The sequence below is a fragment of the Pelodiscus sinensis genome, chromosome 32 (assembly GCF_052426305.1).
Source record: "Pelodiscus sinensis isolate ZL-2025 chromosome 32, ASM5242630v1, whole genome shotgun sequence".
NCBI lineage: Eukaryota > Metazoa > Chordata > Testudines > Trionychidae > Pelodiscus > Pelodiscus sinensis.
This window is the reverse complement of record NC_143083.1, coordinates 890,405-910,871: the sequence shown is the minus strand read 5'-3', so window position 1 is coordinate 910,871 and position 20,467 is coordinate 890,405. Positions and strand designations below refer to the sequence as shown.

The 20,467-nt window shown below is 46.6% G+C and overlaps 2 protein-coding genes across 7 annotated transcripts in view; one reads left to right on the top strand and one right to left on the bottom strand.

Moving 5' to 3' along the window:
* CPAMD8 (C3 and PZP like alpha-2-macroglobulin domain containing 8) overlaps positions 1-20,467 on the top strand; it is a 169,754-nt gene that overhangs the window by 145,810 nt on the left and 3,477 nt on the right. The window contains exons 37-41 of one of the 3 annotated variants that reach the window (XR_012896754.2): positions 5,802-5,876; positions 6,659-6,764; positions 6,853-6,963; positions 8,026-8,168; positions 10,501-10,575. Coding sequence is in view for 2 of the 3 variants with exons in the window: in XM_075903344.2 (XP_075759459.2) it covers positions 5,802-5,876; positions 6,659-6,764; positions 6,853-6,963; positions 7,772-7,984; positions 10,501-10,575 (580 nt within the window). In the remaining variant the exon portion in view is untranslated. Of the gene's footprint in view, positions 1-5,801; positions 5,877-6,658; positions 6,765-6,852; positions 6,964-7,771; positions 7,985-8,025; positions 8,169-10,500; positions 10,576-20,467 lie in introns of all 3 variants that reach the window. The other 2 variants (XM_075903344.2, XM_075903346.2) reach the window with 2 other exon arrangements.
* Positions 11,144-13,392, bottom strand: LOC149520879 (uncharacterized). Of its 4 annotated transcripts, XM_089775048.1 has the most exons (4): positions 13,178-13,391; positions 12,777-12,863; positions 12,327-12,491; positions 11,144-11,371 (listed from the first exon to the last, which is right to left on the bottom strand). In XM_089775048.1, the coding sequence occupies exons 1-4, from the start codon at positions 13,253-13,255 to the stop codon at positions 11,297-11,299; spliced, it is 405 nt and encodes a 134-aa protein (XP_089631174.1). In that variant the 5' UTR covers positions 13,256-13,391; the 3' UTR covers positions 11,144-11,296. The 4 variants fall into 4 exon arrangements, 1 of the variants encoding a protein (XP_089631174.1); XR_016348220.1 differs by lacking the exon at positions 12,777-12,863 and having other exon boundaries at positions 11,148-11,371; positions 12,327-12,540; positions 13,178-13,392; XR_016348219.1 differs by lacking the exon at positions 12,777-12,863 and having other exon boundaries at positions 11,161-11,371; positions 12,310-12,491; positions 13,178-13,368.

Sequence of the window (20,467 nt, the reverse complement as noted above, 5' to 3'; positions counted from 1 at the left end):
GAGTGGCCCCACCCCCCGGGCACCTGGCGCGTGAGTGGCCCCACCCCCCGGGCACCTGGCGCGTGAGTGGCCCCACCCCCCGGGCACCTGGCGCGTGAGTGGCCCCGCCCCCCGGGCACCTGGCGCGTGAGTGGCCCCACCCCCCGGGCACCTGGCGCGTTAGTGGCCCCACCCCCCGGGCGCCCGGGAGCCTCTAAAGGTTGGGGACCACTGGAATAGCCAATTAATCGATATTTTACATCCCTAGTTTGTTGTGCACATTCTGGGGATGAGATTTTTAAAGTAGGACTCTGGAACAGAGTCTCTCGCTCGGTGCCCCACCCTGCAAGGGAGCGCCATGCTTAGAGTCAACCGCCAGCTGAACAGCGCTGGTAGCTGACTTTAAGTGCTGAGCCCCTTACAGGAGAGAGGAGACTTCATGCACTGCCCCTGCCCCCAATCCCTGAGGGAGCACGTGAAGTCTCCTCCCACCCTGCCTCCATCCTACAAGGAGCATGCAGCGCTTAGAAATGTCGCGCCCCTTGCAGGGCGGAAAGAGACTTTGTGCGCTCCTCCACCCACAGGCCAATCAGAGCCTGGGGGCAGGGAAAGCATGCAACGTATCCTCCTGCCCTGCCCCATTCCTGCAAGGAGCGCGTGGTGTTTCTAAGCACCGTGCGCTCCCTGCAGGACAGGAGCAAGGCAGAAGGAGACTTCATGTGCTCCTCTCCATCCCCAAGCCCTAATTGGCCTGGGGGTTGGGGGGAGCACGAAGTCTCTTGCTCCCTCCCCTTGAGTACATGGAGCTTAGAGTCAACCGCCAGGGTTGACTCTAAGCGCTGCACACTCCCCAGTCCCTAGATCCTGATTGGCCTGGGGCAGGGGAGTGGCATGGCCTCTGCAGGCCGTATTAACCCTCTTGGCGGGCCGGATCCAGCCCGTGGAGGCCCTTTTGCCCATCTCTGACATAGCCTCAAATGTGGCTCTTCTTTGGAACATTTTGTCACTAGAGAGCCAAGACCTGATATTCCTATCTCTTGTGTTTTCTTGCTGCTCCTCGATCGGGTTTCCTTGTTTGAGATTTGCGCTCACAAGGCAATAGTGTGCACAGCCGGTATTCCCATGCAGCTCTGGGAATGGGGATGGCAGCCCCCCCTTACTGTGTAGCCACAAATCCTCCTAATAGTGCCAGGTGTTGACAAGATCAGGGGTCACTACAGGTTGGCATGTCAAACTTCACCAAAAAAATGCAACTTTAGCTGAGCAGAGAATTTCTCGGTGGCGCCAGTCTCACTGAGCCCTCATAAAAGGGCTGTCTGCAACCCTCCATTGCTGAGTAATAACAGCCACCAGGCCCCTAAAGTTATACGGACAAATTAAACTGGCGCTTTCCATGTTGTGTGGGACTTAAACACATGTTCCTTTTCTTGTTCCAGTAATAGCAGGAAGCTGGGCACAAGGTTTTACAGCTCTGAGCAGTTCACAAAAGAAATTCACCTCTAAAAATATTAATAGCAGGTTGGGAGAATTACAGTGCATGTGAGTTTAGCCACATTAACAAATAATAATAATAATGCTTTGATCTCTTTTCCTGAGGGCATTGTTTCTGGGTTCTCACAGCACTTTAGGAACAGTATTTAAAGAACTATAAGATAAGTAAATATTGTTCTTGCATCACAAATGGGTCAACAGACAGGTTAACAGAGTTACCTAAAATCACATAGAGCACAGTTGGAAATAGAACCCAGGCATCCCGACTTCCAATCCAGTGGACATCATTCCAATGGATTTAATAGAAATTTCTATTGAAATTGTTTTAAAAATCTATAGAATTTAAATAGAGATGTAGCCGTGTTAGTCTGGGGTAGCTGAAGCAAAATGCAGGACAATGTAGCACTTTAAAGACTAACAAGATGGTTTATTAGATGATGAGCTTTCGTGGGCCAGACCCACTTCCTCAGATCAAATAGTGGAAGAAAATAGTCACAACCATATATACCAAAGGATACAATTAAAAAAAAGAACAAATATGAAAAGGACAAATCACATTGCAGAACAGAAGGGAAATGCGGGGGGGGGAGGAAGGAAGGAAGGAAGGTAGGTAAGTGTCTCCTTCCTCCCCCCCCCCCCCCCGCATCCCCCTCCTGTTCTGCAATGTGATTTGTCCTTTTCATATTTGTTCTTTTTTTTATTGTATCCTTTGGTATATATGGTTGTGACTATTTTCTTCCACTATTTGATCTGAGGAAGTGGGTCTGGCCCACGAAAGCTCATCATCTAATAAACCATCTTGTTAGTCTTTAAAGTGCTACATTGTCCTGCATTTTGCTATAGAATTTAATAGAGAGCAAGACTCTTTCTATGGTCTTTTGAGAGACCCTAGAGCAAAGATGGGCATCCTGCAGCCCATTGTAGTTCTGTGTGTGGCCTCTGAGGCATTTTGCTTAGCATTGCCCATACACAGGGTTGCCGGGTTATGCTGGTTTCCGTCTGTGTGGGTTTTTTCCCCTATTGGTATTACTAAAGTAACATGCACATGGGGCAGGGGTGCATGAAGTGAGGTGTGTGCTGATTACACACAGCATTGACTGAGAGAGCCATGTGCTCCCTTTGTATTCAATCAAAGTGCAGTATCATTCAGTTGGCACCCCCCACACATTCTAGGGATGCAAGTACATTTAGCAAAGGTACCCTGCCCCTGGAGATCATCTTGGTTATGACAGTCTTGTGGCCCACTTATGTGGCCGCTCACAGGTTGCTCATTGCTGTGTTATAGCGTTCTGTAGCAGGCATATAATTATCCGTATCTGGGGAATGACTCAATCATTCAGGGTATGTCTACACTACAGCGCTAATTCGAACTAACTTAGTTCGAATTAGTTAATTTGAACTAAGCTAATTCGAACTAACGGATCCAGACTAAAAAACTAGTTCGAATTAGCGTTTTGCTAATTCGAACTAGCAAGTCCACATTAAGTGGACCCTGAACCGGGCTTAAGGATGGCCGGAAGCAGTGCCGGCAGGGCATCAGAGAAGATCTTAGATCGTGGAGATGCTGTCTCAGGCTAGCCGAGGGCTGTGCTTAAAGGGTCCCGACCCCCACCCCGGACAGACAGTTCTCAGGGGTGCCCCACTTGCAAAGCAGTCCTGGCTTGGATTGCCCGGACTACCCACACTGGGCACATCACACCACTCGGCCATCAGCCCGGCTGCACTTGCCGCAGGCTGCCATCTGGGGAGAAGGGGCAATTGGGGGGCTGCAGGAGAGCTTCCACCCCCAGAAGCCCACAGAGCCAGCCCAGTCCTCCCCATCGGGGGCTCGTGCCCCATTCCTCCCTCACCTCCTTCCACTTACCCTTCCCTAGCCCCTCTTCTTGATGTACAAAATAAAGATAACGTGTCTCCCAAAATGGAATCTGTCTTTATTGAACAAAACTGGGGGAGACTGGGAAAAGGAGGTGGGAGAGGGGAAGAGAGAGGCTGGGAGAGGGGAGGGCAACTAAAATGATGAGGGGTTGGGAACAGGTCCCATATGAAGAGAGGCTAAAGAGACTGGGACGTCTCAGCTTAGAAAAGAGGAGACGGAGGGGAGACAGGATCGAGGTCTCTAAAAGCAGGAGTGGGGAGGAGAGGGTGCATACAGAAAAGTTCTTCATTAGTTCCCATAAAGAAGGACTAGAGGACACCAAAGGAAAGGAATGGGTAGCAGGCTTCAAAGTAGTAACAGAAAGTTGTTCTTCACAAAGCAAAGAGTCAACCTGTGGAACTCCTTGCTGCAGGAGGCTGTGAAGGCTACAACTAGAGCAGAGTTTAAAGGGAAGTGAGATCAAGTCATGGAGGTTGGGTCCATGGAGTAGTATTAGCCAGGGGGTAGGAGTGGTGTCCCTGCCCAAGGTTTGTGGAAGGCTGGAGAGGGATGGCACGAGACAAATGGCTTGGTCACTGTCTTCGGTCCATCCCATCCGGGGTCCCTAGGGTTGGCCGCTATCGGCAGACAGGCTACTAGGCTAGATGGACCTTTGGTCTGACCCAGGACGGCCATTCTAAGCTCAGGGTCGGGGGTCTCGCTGGACTCTCTTGATTCTCTTGCACACCTGCTCCTGGGTGGCCAGGCTGGCAGCTCTCCTGCCCTAGACGGCCACTTTCCTGTGCCTAGTGCGGAGGTCGTGGACGAGGTCCACGATGTCTGCACTAGCCCAGGTGGGTGCCCGCCTCTTGCGGACCTGGGCAAGCTCCCGGGAGCCGCCAGCCTGGTCCCGGGAAGAGGGGGAGGGCTGGGGGGCATCGGATGGGTGGCTCGATCCGTGCCAAGTGCAGGGTCTGCTGGCTGGGTGCTGGCAGGCTTGCACCTGGCACGGGCACCGTAGCCAACCCGTGCCCCTATAAGGGGGCCGGGGCCGGGAGGGGGGCAGAAGGGTTTCCCTGGTGTTGGCCAGAGTGGCCACCAGGGAAACCTGGGGAGGGCTAGCCTCCCACTAGTTCGAACTAGGCTTAATCCTCGTAAAATGAGGTTTTCCTAGTTCGAACTAAGCGCTCTGCTAGTTCGAATTAAATTCGAACTAGCGGAGCGCTAGTGTAGCGCCTAGGAAAGTTAGTTCGAACTAACGTCCGTTAGTTCGAACTAACTTTGTAGTGTAGACATACCCTCAGTCATCAAGTTATTGTCTGATAAATTCCCTTGAACATTTCCATAAGGGTAGAAACCCTGCTGCATACATAGCACAGAGAGAACAGCTTTGGGGACACTGTTGGACACAGCTGAAGTGGATTCAGGGAACCAGCACTGTAGGTGGGGGTTTTGTTCTGAAATCCTTAGCATGTGCAGATTATAACAATACAATAATTAATGAGCATGTGCAGCGTAAGCATATGTGCCTAGCTAGCACAATGCATACTGCAATTCCCTGTGGGTATGTCTACACTTGCCCCCTACTTCAAAGTAAGGAGGCAAATGAAGCATACAGAAATTGCAAATCAAGCCCAGGATTTAAATATCCCACGCTTGATTTGCATGTTCCCGGCCGGTCGCCATTTTAGAAATTCACTAGCCTGGAGTAACTGCCCGTGTCCGATTTAAAGCCCCTAATTCGAATTAGTTGCTAAACCTCATTGCAGGCAGTTACTCCAGACTAGTGAATTTCTAACTAGTGTAGACATACCCTGTGGCTCCAGAGGTAGAGAAGGTGAACAGTAGAGGGTTGGTCTGACATCCTTATCTCTGAAGGAGGGTGTCAGGGTCTCTTTCAGATGGCTGCTTTTCTCAAATATAAGGATTAATTTTCTGACAGAAGAATGTTTTGAGTTGTTTGAGCCAGCAGCAATGGTTGGAGGGGGCCTTTAATACCCAGTGTGATCAATCAGCATAATTTCCTAGCAGATTTGAGGGAGTGTAAACAAGAAACTGCACTCTAGCAAGCGTTTTGGAGTGTCTGGATTGAGTCTTGGTACTGAAAATAATTGAGGAGCTATGCGGATTATGGATGCTATATTAAATGAGTTCTAGTGGGGATGAACATGGCTCCAATAGCCAGCAAGTGTGGCACCATAACACATTGCCCTTTACAGGACAATTCACATAATAGACAGATCACATCAGAAAAAACACAAGCTTAATTTCCTCCCGATGTATCTGGAGGTATATGTGACTCTTACTGCAGTCAGCACCACCTTAGCCTCTGAGGTAATTTTCCAACAAGGAGAAGTTGTGTTTTCTTTAGTTTCTGACTGGGTTTTTGCTAAGTGCTTTGAAAGCTTTGTGTTTCTGTTGACTGCAAAATATTTTCTCTAAAATGAGTTTGATAACCTTCTTCATTTCCTTCCAGCTATTAATGAACAAACAAATTGGATTAAAAAGATACGAAGTTGATGGAAGAAAAATCCTTTTTTATTTTGATGAGGTAATGACTGCATATGATTTTGTTAATGATCAGTGGATCGGACTTAAACAAAATAATAATGAATACTTTGCCTTACATAGCCCCTCAATACAAACTTTAATTGGCAAGCCTCATGAGCCCCTTCTGAGGCAGGCATCCATCATCCACATTTTTGACAGAAAACGAAGGCAACAAAAGATGGAGCAGACTTGCTCCAAACCATACAGGAGGTCAAAATAGATCCCAGTTTCCCTGGTTTCCAATCCTGTGCTTTAATCACAAAATAATCTGATATTAGGGTCACCAAAAGGCTATGTAAAAATAACCCTTTACTCAGATCCATTTGCAATGAGTATTTGGAGTCAGACCTGTAAATCCAGTGCATATTGAAAAAGGGAGCTGGTGTCATTTCTGCCTTGCTCATCAGCAACAGTATCTTTAACTAAATTCCATTTGCACAATAGCTCATCACTGATGATGATGATGATGATGATGATGCATAAGCCAGAAGAGCACAGCTGGGTGCCAGATGCCTGGTTGAGTTTGTGGCACTGGCACACTGCTCCTAATGCAGGGTGTGCCTTATACAGGATTAAAATTGACTTCTGTTTTGTCAATCTACACTTGTCACTGCATAGTAAATAGGGTTGGTCTTGGAAAGTACTTTGGTTTGTGCCAGTATCTAGTACAGTGAGGGTTGAGCTAAATGATGCACACTGTATAACAGTAAGCAACTGGCTTACTTCACTAACTTATATACCTGCAGTGTAAGTTAAACTAAAACTCCTATGCTCTTTTTGCAGATTCCTAGCCAGTGCATGACTTGTGTAAAATTTCAAGCCTTCAGGGAGTATATAGTTGGGAAAACTGCTCCTGTCCCCATCAAAGTGTATGATTACTATGAACCAGGTATGTGCTTTTTGACTTTGGGTCTTGCTAACGCTAAAGCTGAAGATGCATGGCTTGTTTATAATTTGTCATTCTTGCCGCTCTGTAGCATTTGAAGCAACTCGTTTCTACAATGTGAGTGAAAACAGCCCCCTGGCTCGGGAGCTCTGTGATGGGCCAATGTGCAATGAGGTGGAGAGCTCAGCCAATCACTGGGTTGGTAAGTTGCAGCAAAGCTGAGCAGTCAGTCTCTGAAAGTAGAATCCAAAAAGGTCTATAGCTCAGGAATTCAGAACGGATTGTGAGGCTTTTAAAAAGAGGTTGAGTTCTAGAGGGGACAGTTTCTAGAGGCTAGAATAGTGAGTATTTTAGATGCCTGTGATGAGCACAGAAATGACTACAGCAGATCAGACCAATGATGCACTCAATATGATCACAATAAGTTACTAGTACATGTTGCATCAGAGAGAGGAATAATGTACAATTATGGAATAATCTGCTAATTAGGGAAGTTTTCTCCTGATTCCTATCAGTTATTGGTTGTTATGCACTGAAAATGGTCCTTATATCCCTTAAAAATTTCTTAATCTTTTATCTAACTCAATTGTGGATGTTGCTGTTATTCATTCCTATGAATATTGCGATTTTTTTATCTTGTTTAAATTTTGAACTCAGAAACAACTTGTGACAGAGTTCCACAGGTTATCTTGGTAGACAGAGTAGTTTCATCTGTCTGCCACAACAATAACTTCATCAAAAGACTTCTTACTTCTTTCTGTCTCTCAATATGCACAATTTGATTGGAGGAGAGAGGGAGCTGTACTGTATGTAGACTTGACATATTACAGCCATAGCTGCTACTCCAGAGTGGCTGGTCTATTCCCACAGCTTTCTGCTTCAGTAAGTTCATAAGCTCCTTTTGAGAAGCTGCTGAGAATTCTTATTAAAAAGCATGTCTAGGAAGCACAAGGAAAAAAATAAAAAATATACTCTCTCCTTTGCTTCTGATGTTCCTGCTTCCATTTCAGGTTTTGTTCACTCTGGACCATGCAACAATGTTTTTGGCTGTTTAGAAGATGAGTATTTTGAGCAATGCATGTGCTCCCGGGACTGTGGCTATGATGGGGAGCCAGTGTGTGGGTCAGATGGGATGATTTATCAGAACCATTGCCAGATGGAGGTAGCATCCTGCAGGAATAATACCAGGATAGAGCAGATACCTATGTCTCAATGTTCTGCTTGTAAGTTCCATTTAGTTTCCTGTTCTGTTGTTACGGGTTAGCCAAGGCAGTCCACGACCTCTCCTGAACAAGGTCTGCTGATTAAATTGTATCTGATGTGGACAAGTGGAGGATTTGAACTCCGTCTCCAAAAGTGAAAAAGTAGCTCCCTGTCCTGCTACACATGATCTGGGCCTTGCATTTGGTAAGAGTTGCTAGTTTCCTGCTGTGCTGAAATGGTCAGACTTGGGTTTACATATATCAGGGATGAAAGTTTTACCAGTCAAAATTCCCTTAAGAAATTCAGTGGTTCCATTTATATTCATCCACAATGATGTCTCCAGTTATTAATGAGCCCTGGGACCTGAGAGGACTCTGAAAGATTTCCAATGTACTTTCATCAGGTGTGGTGTGGTAATTTGATTAACTGTTTAATTATAGATAGAACACTGAACATTGTGATTTCATGGACTGCATAAAAATTCCCCAAATTAGCCCAAGACTATAATTTGTTTTCTAACAGTGAAGAAGCAGAAATGGGTACCTCTGCTTCTCCCTCCCCATTGTGGCCAAAAGCTGCTTGTGGGGCATTCGCAGACCAGTCCCATGCCAGAGGTGGGCAGGGAAGTGGGGGGGAGGTTGCTGAGCTGAGGATGGACGTGGGGATTGTTCTCAACAATGGACAGGGTGATGAATGCCTGCAGGAGAACAGGGAAAGCCAGCTGTGTGTAGATTGAACCACATGGTGCCAGCTAGTCCAGCCCAGTCCTAGCTTGGCTCACTTCATGCTCCGCTCCAGCTGCCAACTGCTGCTTCCTGTATGGCTAGTGGGGAGACATTCATAGCAATTAGGACCCCTGGCCTGGCCCACTACACCACAGAGGAGAAACAGAAGGTTGCTAACCCTTCAGAATGGTCCTAAAGTCTCCAGAAAGTAAAGATAAATGTTTAATTAAAGATGATGAATTGTGATGAAACCTCCTGGAATATGTCCAATCAGAGTTGGTAACTCTATGGAGACACCAGCTGGCTAGGAGCTGAAACTGAGCTCTATCCCACCAACCCTGTCCCTTGGTGGGGTTGGATGCCCTCATATCATGATTCCCTCTCCCCCTTCCTCTGGGCCAGGGCCCCCCTCACACACCTGCTTGTCATGGGCTGTGGGTATCGTAAGCAGAGGGAGGTTGTGCCTCTCCAAAAGGTGTGTCTCCACCCCCAGGTTCCTTCCTGCAGCTCCTGGCACTCTTCCCTGGCCCATGCTGGGCGGAGCTGAGGCTGACTGGCTTCCCTCCCACAGGGACTCAGGGTGGCTGATGCTGGGGCCACACTATCTGCCTGGCTCTTGGATCACACTACCTGGCTGCCCAGTGCTGGCTGGGGGTGCTGTAGACATGCCACCTGTCTGCATGGAGCACTACCACCATGGCACTCCAGGGCTGGTGCTCCAGGACTGGGAATGCCACAGCCACTCTACCTGGCATTGGAACGGGGGCCACAATAGGAATGCTCTGGGCTCCTGCAGGATAGAGGGTAGGAAGAGCCGGACTTCAGGCACAAGGGGAGAAGCTAGGAGCTAGCCTATCCTATCACCAGGTCACCAGCTGCCCATGCTTCTTGTGTTCTAAGCAGTGGCATTGCTGAATACTGAGCTGGTTACAGTGTGGGGATTGATTCCAGTCTCAGCTCCTTGTGAGACAACATTGGGGTACTCCTCAGGGTTGTGAGAGCCGCATCAGCGAGGGGCACAGGGAAAGCCCTTGTGGTGACGTGGGCCCAGCCCCAGTCCATACCCCTGTCTGGGCTAGGCAGCACCATGTGGTTCATCTGAAGGTGCTGAGCAGGTCCTCACCCTGGTTACTGGTGAGACATCCTGTTGTCCCCTGTACACTCCATGGTTTAGCAGGCCAGCTCTAACCACCCACAAGCAGCCACAGCCTCAGTGAAGCAGCAGAAGTGGAAATGCCCACTGCCAACTAGGGATGTAAATGGTTAACCAGTTAACCTTAACAGGTGAGGCTTACTGGTTCTGGTTAACCAGTAGGGACTGGAACAGCTTCCCACTCACCTTTCCTCCAGCCCTATGGGGCCCATTGTCCATGGCGGGCCTGGCCTGGGCGGCACACCAGAGGCAGGGGCTGCCCCGGCGAGCTGGCCAGAGTAGCTCCCCCCAACCTATCCCCCTCCCCCCCCCCCACACACACACACTGCAGCTTACAAACTGGCTCCCCAGGACCCAGCTGCAGAGCAAAGTGTGTAACCACTAGGATTTTTAGTAGTTACATGGTTACATTTTTAAATGACTTTTTATATCCCTACTGTCAACTCTCCTGTGTTGGAAAATCACAGCAGTTTAGGGTGAGGGTGAGGACGTAGCAGCCATGCATATTCTGTGAAATTTGAACATTTACTCACAACACTGCCATCAGCTAAGAAAACAAAATCCAGAACTTTCTCGACCCTTTAATCATGGGGAACTGAAATATTTTCTAGTGGTTCTGTAACCAACACTGTGGCATATGTATCCTTTTCTTCTACAGCCAAGAGTTTGCCAGAAGAAAGAGAAACACATTTCCATACAATTGAGCAGCCTAGCATTCAGCAAACTCCTGCAGGTATTGTTTTGTCTTTAGATGTATCTTAAGACCCTTTTTCTTTGATAAGGTTAAAGCTGATCATTAGTATTTTTTTTTTTTTTTGCATTTTGCAAAAAAACCTAAATAGAAAATCTGAAAGTTAGAAAAAATGAGAAGGCTGGAGAATTTAGGCCTAATGAGTGCACAAATGTGAGTCTAGCTCTTCTTGTACCGTTTTGAAAAAAAGTAACATATGCTATATGCTACTTCCTGTGTTCATGGGAGCCTGAGATGTAGTGGCAGCTAGTTATAGAGGGAGAGAGGTAGATGACATGGGGAGCTTGTGTTCAGCCGCTGTCCTAGCATCTCATTAGCAATGTTAAAGTAAAAACTTCCCATTTGTGATCAGATGGGTATAGTTTGTCTCAGCAAATGAGTCAGAGGCACTTGGTGCCAGCTGTAGACCCTTTGCAGAAATCCTGGAGATTGCAGCTGAATCAAACTTACCTTCAACTTTTCTGTTCAACTTTTGAGATGGCTGCTCTGATCCTGTTATTAAAGCCTCTATCTGGGGTAAATGGCCTTAGTAAGTGCAAAGTGAAGAGCAGGGGAAGACACTGCCACTTTACTGAGTTTTCAGTTGGTGCTTTTATTTTTGGGGATATTGCCCCCAACATTCATATGTCAAACTTTCTTAGGAGTTGCTTTAAATCTCTCAAGAAAACATTGGAAGTGGGGTCAACAGAGTAGTTGTTTCACATCATTTATAGTAAATAAACTGGACTGGGTTTTTCCTAGCTGCTTCCCATTCAATAATTCTTCCATTCAGTAGTTTCTGCAGAGGGAAAAGTAAATAGACAGAAGCAATATTCTCCTCCCTCTTCCATGTTCTCCTGACACTGATGCTCAGACTAGCATATATCTAGCCACTCAAGTTCCCTGTCCTTCCTCTGTTCAGTAAAAGCTAGTGGGAGGCTTTTCAAGATATATAAACGTGGTGGATATTCTGTTTTGAGTGTTCTCATAGGTGATCTCACCTAGGGGAGTTATAAACTGATCTAGTGTGCGCTAAATGATGTGGATGCTTATTTTCTAAGCTGTGTAAATCTGCTCTGCTCTCTCTTTCTTCCAATTGCATCTGCATCCTTTAAAACATTCACACAAGCTAAAACCACTGAAACATATTGGCTACGTCTACACTGGCCCCAAATTCCGGAAAAGGGATGCAAAGCAGGTAAGTCAGAATAGGGAAATCCATGGGGGATTTAAATATCCCCCGCGGATTTAAATGAACATGTCCGCCGCTTTTTTTCCGGCTTGGGGAAAAGCTGGAAAAAAGCGTCTAGACCGGAAAAAAAGCGGCGGACATGTTCATTTAAATCCGCGGGGGATATTTAAATCCCCCGCGGATTTCCCTATTCTGACTTACCTGCTTTGCATCCCTTTTCCGGAATTTGGGGCCAGTGTAGACGTAGCCATTCTGTTTAATGGGGGAAAACTGTAAATGCAGAGTTATGTTTGCTTGGTGGTACATCATAATACCTTGCAGAACTCTGAGTTGAGCAAAATTCTAAAAACCAAGAAATTCAAAGCTTAAAATCAATCTTAACTCTGCCCTCTTTCAGCAATGCCTCCATATGCCCCATAAACATGCATACTGTAATTTAGCGAATATAACTCGCAGGTTATATTTGTTTTTACAAACCCTGCACACATACACACACCCCCGCGGGGTATATTTGGGTGCGGAGTATATAGGGGTTTTTTACTCACCGTCAGTTTTTACTCACCGGAGACTGGTGGTTCCTGCTGCTGCGCAGAAATGGGAGGGGGAGGGGAAGGTGAGCGCTCCCCTGCCCGGAGGCTGGTGGTTCCTGCGGCTGCGCAGGAACAGGGAGGTTAGCACTCCCCCGCCTGGAGGATGGTGGTTCCTGCTCCTCCACCTCTTCCTGTGGCTGCGGAGGAACCAGGGGGATAAGCTCTCCCCCGGCTGGAGGCTGGCGACTGTGCAGGAACCAGGGGAGTGAGTGGCTGGCTAATTCCCCCCCCCACCCACACACACATACACACCGTAAATTAGCAAATATACCCCCAGCAAATATACTCCTGGCACAGAAAAGTCTTGTATACCCTGAATTAGAAAAAAAAAGTCTTTTATAGTCTGAAATAGAAAAAACCGTGGGGTGTATTCGGGTGCAGGTTATATTTGGGTGCGGGGTATATTCACTAAATTATGGTACCTTTGCTCTGATAACCTCACAGTTGCTGAAAGGTACAAGGTCTTCATCTTCTTGCACAACCCATGTACTCTTACCCCAGGACACTATCTATTAAAGAATAAAAAGGGGGAGGGAGGAACATGCCACCTCTTTTCTGGTCCCTTGGAGCTAGCAGTAGCCAGTGGGAATTATTTGCACTTCATGCGCAGTCAGTGGTTTAGTGGAGGCAGCTCATCTGCTCCAGTCCTCAAAGCAGCCAGGCAGCTGCACAACCCCAGCTCCCTGGCTTCAGCCTTCCAGGACAGCTGGAGCATGGGCAGGACCACCCTGGTCTTTTTGGAAAGGCAATGCCTTCCCTTGCCTGTATTACCCACCACCCATACTTATGCCCCATTCTAGACGTATGAGACCTCAATGTATACCTGTAATGGTTGAAGTTCTGTATGGTCTCTCTGGCCTCCGTCATTCTCCTTGGATCTGAGAGACTGGTGTGCTGCCATCAACTTGAAGGAAACAAGCTTTCACATCTCAGTCTTCAAAGGTCACCAGCCCTTCCTCCATTTTATTATGGGCCCCAATCACCATCTGTTTGTGGTGCTTCCGTTTGGCTTGGAGATAGCACAAAGGATGTTTACTAGGAATGTTAGATACCATGGCAACTTACCTGATGAAGTGGAAAAGGTTTTCTCACTGCGTGTCTGAGCGAAAGATATCCCACAGTTTCATCTGTATATCATGGTTTATATGCAGAGGAACTGTCCCGGATTGAAGTGTCATTAGAGGAGGTTTTGGAACAAATAGAAAATCTTAATGTTAACAAATCTCTGGGATTGGATGGCATTCATCCAAGGGTTCTAAAAGAACTCAAATGGGAAATTGCTGAGCTAGTATCTGTGGTTTGTAACCTATCCTTTAAATCGGCTTCCATACCTAATGACTGGAAGGTAGCTAACATGACACCAATATTTAAAAAGGGCTCTAGAGGCGATCCTAGCAATTACAGACCGGTAAGTCTAACTTCAGTACCGGGCAAATTAGTCGAAACAATAGTAAAGAATAAAATTGTGAAGCATGTAGAAGAACATAATTTGTTGGACAAAAGTCAACATGGTTTCTGTAAAGGGAAATCCTGTCTTACTAATCTATTAGGGTATGTCTACACTACCCTCCTAGTTCGAACTAGCGGGGTAATGTAGGCATACCGCACTTGCAAATGAAGCCCGGGATTTGAATTTCCCAGGCTTCATTTGCATAAGCGGGGAGCTGCCATTTTTAAAACCCCGCTGGTTCGAACCCCGTGCCGCGCGGCTACATGGGGCTCGAACTAGGTAGTTCGGACTAGGCTTCCTATTCCGAACTACCAGTACACCTCGTGGAACGAGGAACGAGGTGTACTGGTAGTTCGGCATAGGAAGCCTAGTCCGAACTACCTAGTTCGAGCCCCGTGTAGCCGCGCTGCACGGGGTTCGAACCAGCGGGGTTATAAAAATGGCGGCTCCCCGCTTATGCAAATGAAGCCCGGGAAATTCAAATCCCGGGCTTCATTTGCAAGTGCGGTATGCCTACATTACCCTCCTAGTTCGAACTAGGAGGGTAGTGTAGACATACCCTTAGAGTTCTTTGAAGGGGTTAACAAACATGCAGACAAGGGGGATCCAGTAGATATAGTATACTTGGATTTTCAGAAAGCCTTTGACAAGGTCCCTCACCAAAGGCTCTTGTGTTAATTACATTGCCATGGGATAACAGGGAAGGTTTGAGAACTGGTTAAAAGACAGGAAACAAAGGGTAGGAATAAATGGTAAATTTTCAGAATGGAGAGGGGTAACTAGTGGTGTCCCCCAAGGGTCAGTCCTGGGATCAATCCTGTTCAACTTATTCATAAATGATCTGGAGAAAGGGGTAAGCAGTGAGGTGGTAAAGTTTGCGGATGATACCAAACTGTTTAGGATAGGCAAGACAGAAGCAGACTGTGAGGGACTCCAAAAAGATCTCACCAAACTGAGTGATTGGGCAACAAAATGAAAATGAAATTTAATGTGGATAAGTGTAAAGTAATGCACATCGGGAAAAATAACCCCAACTATACGTACAGTATGATGGGGGCTAATTTGGCTATGACAAATCAGGAAAGAGATCTTGGAGTTATCATGGATAGTTCTCTGAAAACTTCCACACAGAGTGCAGCGGCAGTCAAAAAGGCAAATAGGATGCTAGGAATTATTAAGAAAGGGACAGAAAATAAGAAACAGAATATCTTACTGCTCCTGTATAAAACTATGGTACGCCCACATCTTGAATACTCTGTACAGATGTGGTTTCCTCACCTCAAAAAATATATTTTGGCCTTGGAAAGGGTTCAGAAAAGGGCAACTAAAATGATTAGGGGTTTGGAACGGGTCCCATATGAAGAGAGGTTAAAACGACTGGGACTTTTCAGTTTAGAAAAGAGGAGACTGAGGGGGGATATGATAGAGGTCTATAAAATCATGAGTGGTGTGGAGAGGACGAATAAAGAAAAGTTATTTATTAGTTCCCATAATAGAAGAACTAGAGGACACCAAATTAAGTTAATGGGTAGCAGGTTTAAAACTAATAAAAGAGAGTTATTCTTCACACAGCGTGTAGTCAACCTGTGGAACTCCTTGCCAAAGGAGGCTGTGAAGGCTAGGACTATAATAGAGTTTGAAGAGAAGCTAGATAATTTCTTGGAGGTTAGGTCCATAAAAGGCTATTAGCCAGGGGATAGAAATGGTGTCCCTGGCCTCTGTTTCTCAGAGGCTGGAGAAGGATGGCAGGAGACAAATCGCTTGATCATTGTCTTCGGTCCACCCTCTCTGGGGCACCTGGTGCTGGCCACTGTCTGCAGATCGACTACTGGGCTAGATGGACCTTTGATCCTAACCAAGACCGGCCGTTCTTATGTTCTTATTACCTGTTCACACTGAAGAACTAGGGCTTGGCCCTTTTCTCTATTAAGATCTAATTTAGCCACCATCTTGACTTTTGATCCCCAGGCTAAGGATCCTCAGTGTTCCTGCACTGGGCTGGCTACCAAGGCTGGCCCCCAATTCCTGGCCCTGGCTGTGCAGAGCCACCTGTTAGCCCCTGACCTCCAGCTGTGCAGGGCCAGCCCCTAGCCTATGGCCCCCACCTGCTGGCCCCTGACCCCCAGCTGCATAGGGTGGACAGTTGCTCCCAGAGAGCCAGTTAATCAGTTACCCATTGACATCCCTACCCCTCGTCTCCATCCCCACCTCAGAGCAATGATTTAAATGAAGAAAAACAAAAACTGAGTTAAGGACCCAAGCAATGCTCGGTAAATCTTCTAGAAAATAAATAAATGAAGCAGTAAATTCACACTATTGTGGCTCTTTTGGGTAATGCTAATCTTTGATTTGGCTTCTGAATCACAGAGGTCTGAGCGCTCTGGAGATGATTTAAATGGCTCAGGGCTCCAGGTACCGCATTGTTGACTGGAGTCCTGGATTCCTTTAAATCACCAGGCCCCTGAGCAATTATCCCCTTTGCTCCTCTTCCTCCCTGCCCCCCTCCCCCCACACTCCTTAGTGGGTCTAGATATTTTCATTCATCTGAGACCACCCTATTGAGATGAATGGGGCCACTACACACCTTTCTATACTCCAGACTGGTGCAGAGAGTAGCCTTTTCCCTCCATCTTTTCTCTGTCCTTCCCATTTAAAGGATGAGTCAGTGATACTCAAACCTCAGTGAGGTGACCTGACCCTGGTTTTGCTCCTCCTGTGGTCTGGCTCCTGGCCCTGCGGTCTGGATTTCATATGGCCATGAGAAGGGAGGGCTAACAGCAGCCCCGCTCATAGAATTATAGAGCTGGAAGAGACCTCAGGAGGTCATCTAGTCCAGCCCCCTGCTCAACTAAATCAACCCAGCCAGGGCTTTGTCAAACCGAGACTTAAAAACCCCTAGGGATGGAGATTCCACTCCCTCCCTAGGGAACCCAGCCCAGTGCTTCACCACCCTCCTAGGGAAAGAGTTTTTCTCAATATCCAACCTAGACCTCCCCCACTGTAACTTAAGGCCCCAGCCTCACTCCTGCCATCCCAATAGGCCTCCCATCCGACCATGCCAATCATGGCTCAGTCCCATCCGGCTGTGGCTGCCCAGCTGCCACAGCCCAGACCTCACCACTGTCTGGCCAGCACAGCCCTTATCTAGCCCCACTACCCATCTAGCAGCTGTGGCCTGTTCACAGACCTGATCCCTGGCCCCTTCCCTCCCAATCTGGGCCTCAGCCCTCGTCCAGCTGTGGCTGCCTGGCTAAGATAAGTTAACCTGGCTCTAGAGCCCCCACATGCTCTCCCTCCCATCCCCTTGCCTCCTGCACACACACACACACACCCTAACTCTGAATGTCTTAAGTGTACCCCCCTTTTCTCAATATAGGTACATTAAAACAAAAACAATTGTGCCTGACTGAGTCATAGGCTTTCCAGGTATTTTGGTCATTCCAAGTAAGAAGTGGGAAGGCCCTGGAAAGCAGATGCTTTCTCTGCACTGAGCTGTCATGCCAGAGTGAACATTTTAAAATAAGACAAGCTAAATCCTGCATGAGAAAAAGTGAGGAGCATGTGATTCTAAATAATCCTCTGAGCTCATCTTAGGTCAACCACACATAAATGAATCAATGTTCAACAAGTGAATGAATCGCTCCTTATACCCATCTTGTTTGAGCTCCGTGGTTTGGTAGTAATGAAGCATGTGATTGGTTTAAGTCAGCTCAGGTGCTGTGGGGCTCTAGTGCAAGTTCAGATGATCTCTGTCTAAATCTGTGAGTTCCGAAAGGGATGTAAAACCTCAGGAGCCAAATCAAGTTTAAGCTGGTGGGGAAGAATGGACTCAGTACAGAATCACCAGGAAGTGCCATTTTTTGGCAGAGCTTCATTTAAATTGTCTGTAATCCTTGTACATTTGCCAGACCACTGGTGCAAGTGCCATTTGGCTTTGAGTGATGATTTCACTGTTAGCATCACCCCAGCAATGAAGACAATTTGACCCAGCGCCCTCATTTGCTGAGAAACTTGGAAATGCACTTGGACTTACTCTGGCAAACAGGTACTCACAGGAGTACAATTCCATTCACAACAGGGAAATTCCTGATGTGGGCAACAGCTGTTTCATGAGTAGGACCATCCTCTTAATAAACCCATCTGCTGCATTACCCCAGCAAACGTGGGTCTTGAGAAGCCAGAGAATGAGTTCCCTTTTTGTTTCTGTGCATCACCAGATCCTGGTGATCTTTTGTAGTAACTATCCCAAGGCCTGGAGTTTACACTAGTGGCATGATAGGACCAGGAGTTGTTATTGTGATATGTTTGGAAAAGAAATGTGTTTGCAGATTGGCACAGATGAATAGATGGGTCATCCCTTCCTCACAGATATCTTCTGATGTGTTGGAGAGAATTGTAGGAATTATCTGGAGAAGGCATTAGAGACCAACATTCATGCTTGAATCACCTTACTTATGTTACATGGATACAAAATTTGTATCTGCATCTGCATCTGTATCTGCAAAAATGAGCCACTGTATCTTGAACCTGCAAATTTGTGGATATCCCATGGGTATAAAGTGGATATCCACAAATTTGCAGGTTCAAGATACAAAATTTGTACCCACATCCATACCTGCAGAAATGAGCTGTGGATACCTGTGGATAGAAAGCAGGTATTTGTGAATTTGCAGGGCTTTGCTTACTTTCCTCGGGGAATTGTTGACAAATTAGACTGTAGGAAGAAAATCTAAATGAATAGCATAGATCCAACAAGAACCCCATCTTCCATGCTGTGTTAGTATGTCCTGTCCTTCAGCTCCCTGCCATGTGCTCTTTTATTTAAAAGAAAGTTCTTTGGGGGCAGGGTCTTTGTTGCAAACTTGGCTGTAAGTACCTAGCATCCATTTCTTTTCTATGTTGCTAGTAAAATTGACATTAACTAAGTAACAAAGGGAGTGAGTCCCAGGGATCCCCTGCATCTGCAACTGATACTCTCCTTCTGCTGGAGTTGAGCTGTCTGTGGCTTCTTCCAAAGCCCACTGATGCCACTAGAAAATCTCCCAGTCTCAAGTGCTGAATGCACTGCCTCAACTAGCCCAGAGTTCACGAATGAACTCTGCTCCCAGTGGAGCCACACCATGACATCCAGCTGGATGAAACATTCTTTGCAGAAGCACCAAGTACTTAGAATTGAGTGGTTGGCAAGGGGCCATTTTTTACTTTTCATCCCATTAGTGTGCAGCAAACATTGGCTAAGGCACAAACATTTGGAGATGGGAGAGCAGTTTGGTCTTTCATCTTTGCTTTAAATGGAATGCTGCATTCCTGGGAGGAGCGAGTACTGTGATCTTAAGTCTCAGAGGGGATAGCAGTGTTAGTCTATACCTGCAAAAACACTGAGAAGTCCTGTGGCACCTTAGGGCACATCTACATAGCAGGGCAAAAGTTGAATCAAACTGTGCAACTTCAGCTATGTCAATTGAATAGCTGAAGTCAAAATAGCTGAATTCGGCTTTTGGTGCTGTCCACGCAGCAGGAAGTCGAAGGAAGAGTGTCCCTTATTCCTCGTAAAATGAGGGTTACAGGGAGTCAGAGTGAGAAGTCTTCCAGATCACCATTATTTTGAAATAGTGGCTTGCTATGTAGACATGCACTTTGTTATTTTGGAATAATGACAGTTAACAATGCTTCTGTGTAGACATAACCTTAGAGACTAACATTTATAAGGGCATACATTTTTGTGGGTAAAATCCACTTCATCAGATGAATTGGTGTGGAAGTTATGTGACTACTCAAACCCAAGTCCAGGCAAATATCTCACTTTATTCCACTTGCCAAAACCCCACCACAATATTTTGTTTTATTTACCGGGAACCTTCTCCAAAGTCTCTGAAAACTGTTTATACTCCAGCAATAAAAAATCCTGAAGACCTTTTCCTACCACTTCTCATCTCCTCCCAGAAGCATGGTCAGACCTAAGGCAATGGAAAAGAGAATGAGGATACATCTCCACAGCAACATTATTTCAAAATAACTAGCGTTATTTCAAAATAGCTTAGTCCGCGTCTACACAGCAGGCAGTTATTTCAAAATACTGTCAAAATACTGTCAGGCTGGAAGACTTCTTTCTCCAACTACTGTAACCCTCAGGCTGTGTCTACACTGGCCAATTATTCTGGAAAATCAGCTGCTTTTCCAGAATAACTTGCCAGCTCTCTACACTGGCCCCTTGAATTTCCGGAAAAGCACTGACGATCTACTGTAAAATCATCAGTGCTTTTCTGGAAAAACTATGCTGCTCCCATTTGGGCAAAAGTCCTTTTCCGGAAAACTGTTCCGGAAAAGGGCCAGTGTAGACAGCACAGATTTCTTTTCTGCAAAAAAGCCCCATCGCGAAAATGACAATCGGGGCTTTTTTGCGGAAAAGCGTGTCTACATTGGCACGGACGTTTTTCCGGAAAAAGTGCATCCTGCCAATGTAGACGTGCTTTTTCCGGAAATACTTATAACGGAAAACTGTTCCGTTTTTAGCATTTCCGGAAAATCATGCCAGTGTAGACGTAGCCTCATTGTATGATGAGTAAGGGAAGTCGGAGGAAGAGTGCTCTATTTCGAAATAAGTGCTGTGTAGGCGCTCCCAATTTTGAAATAAGCTACTTTGAAATGAGCTACACAATTGAC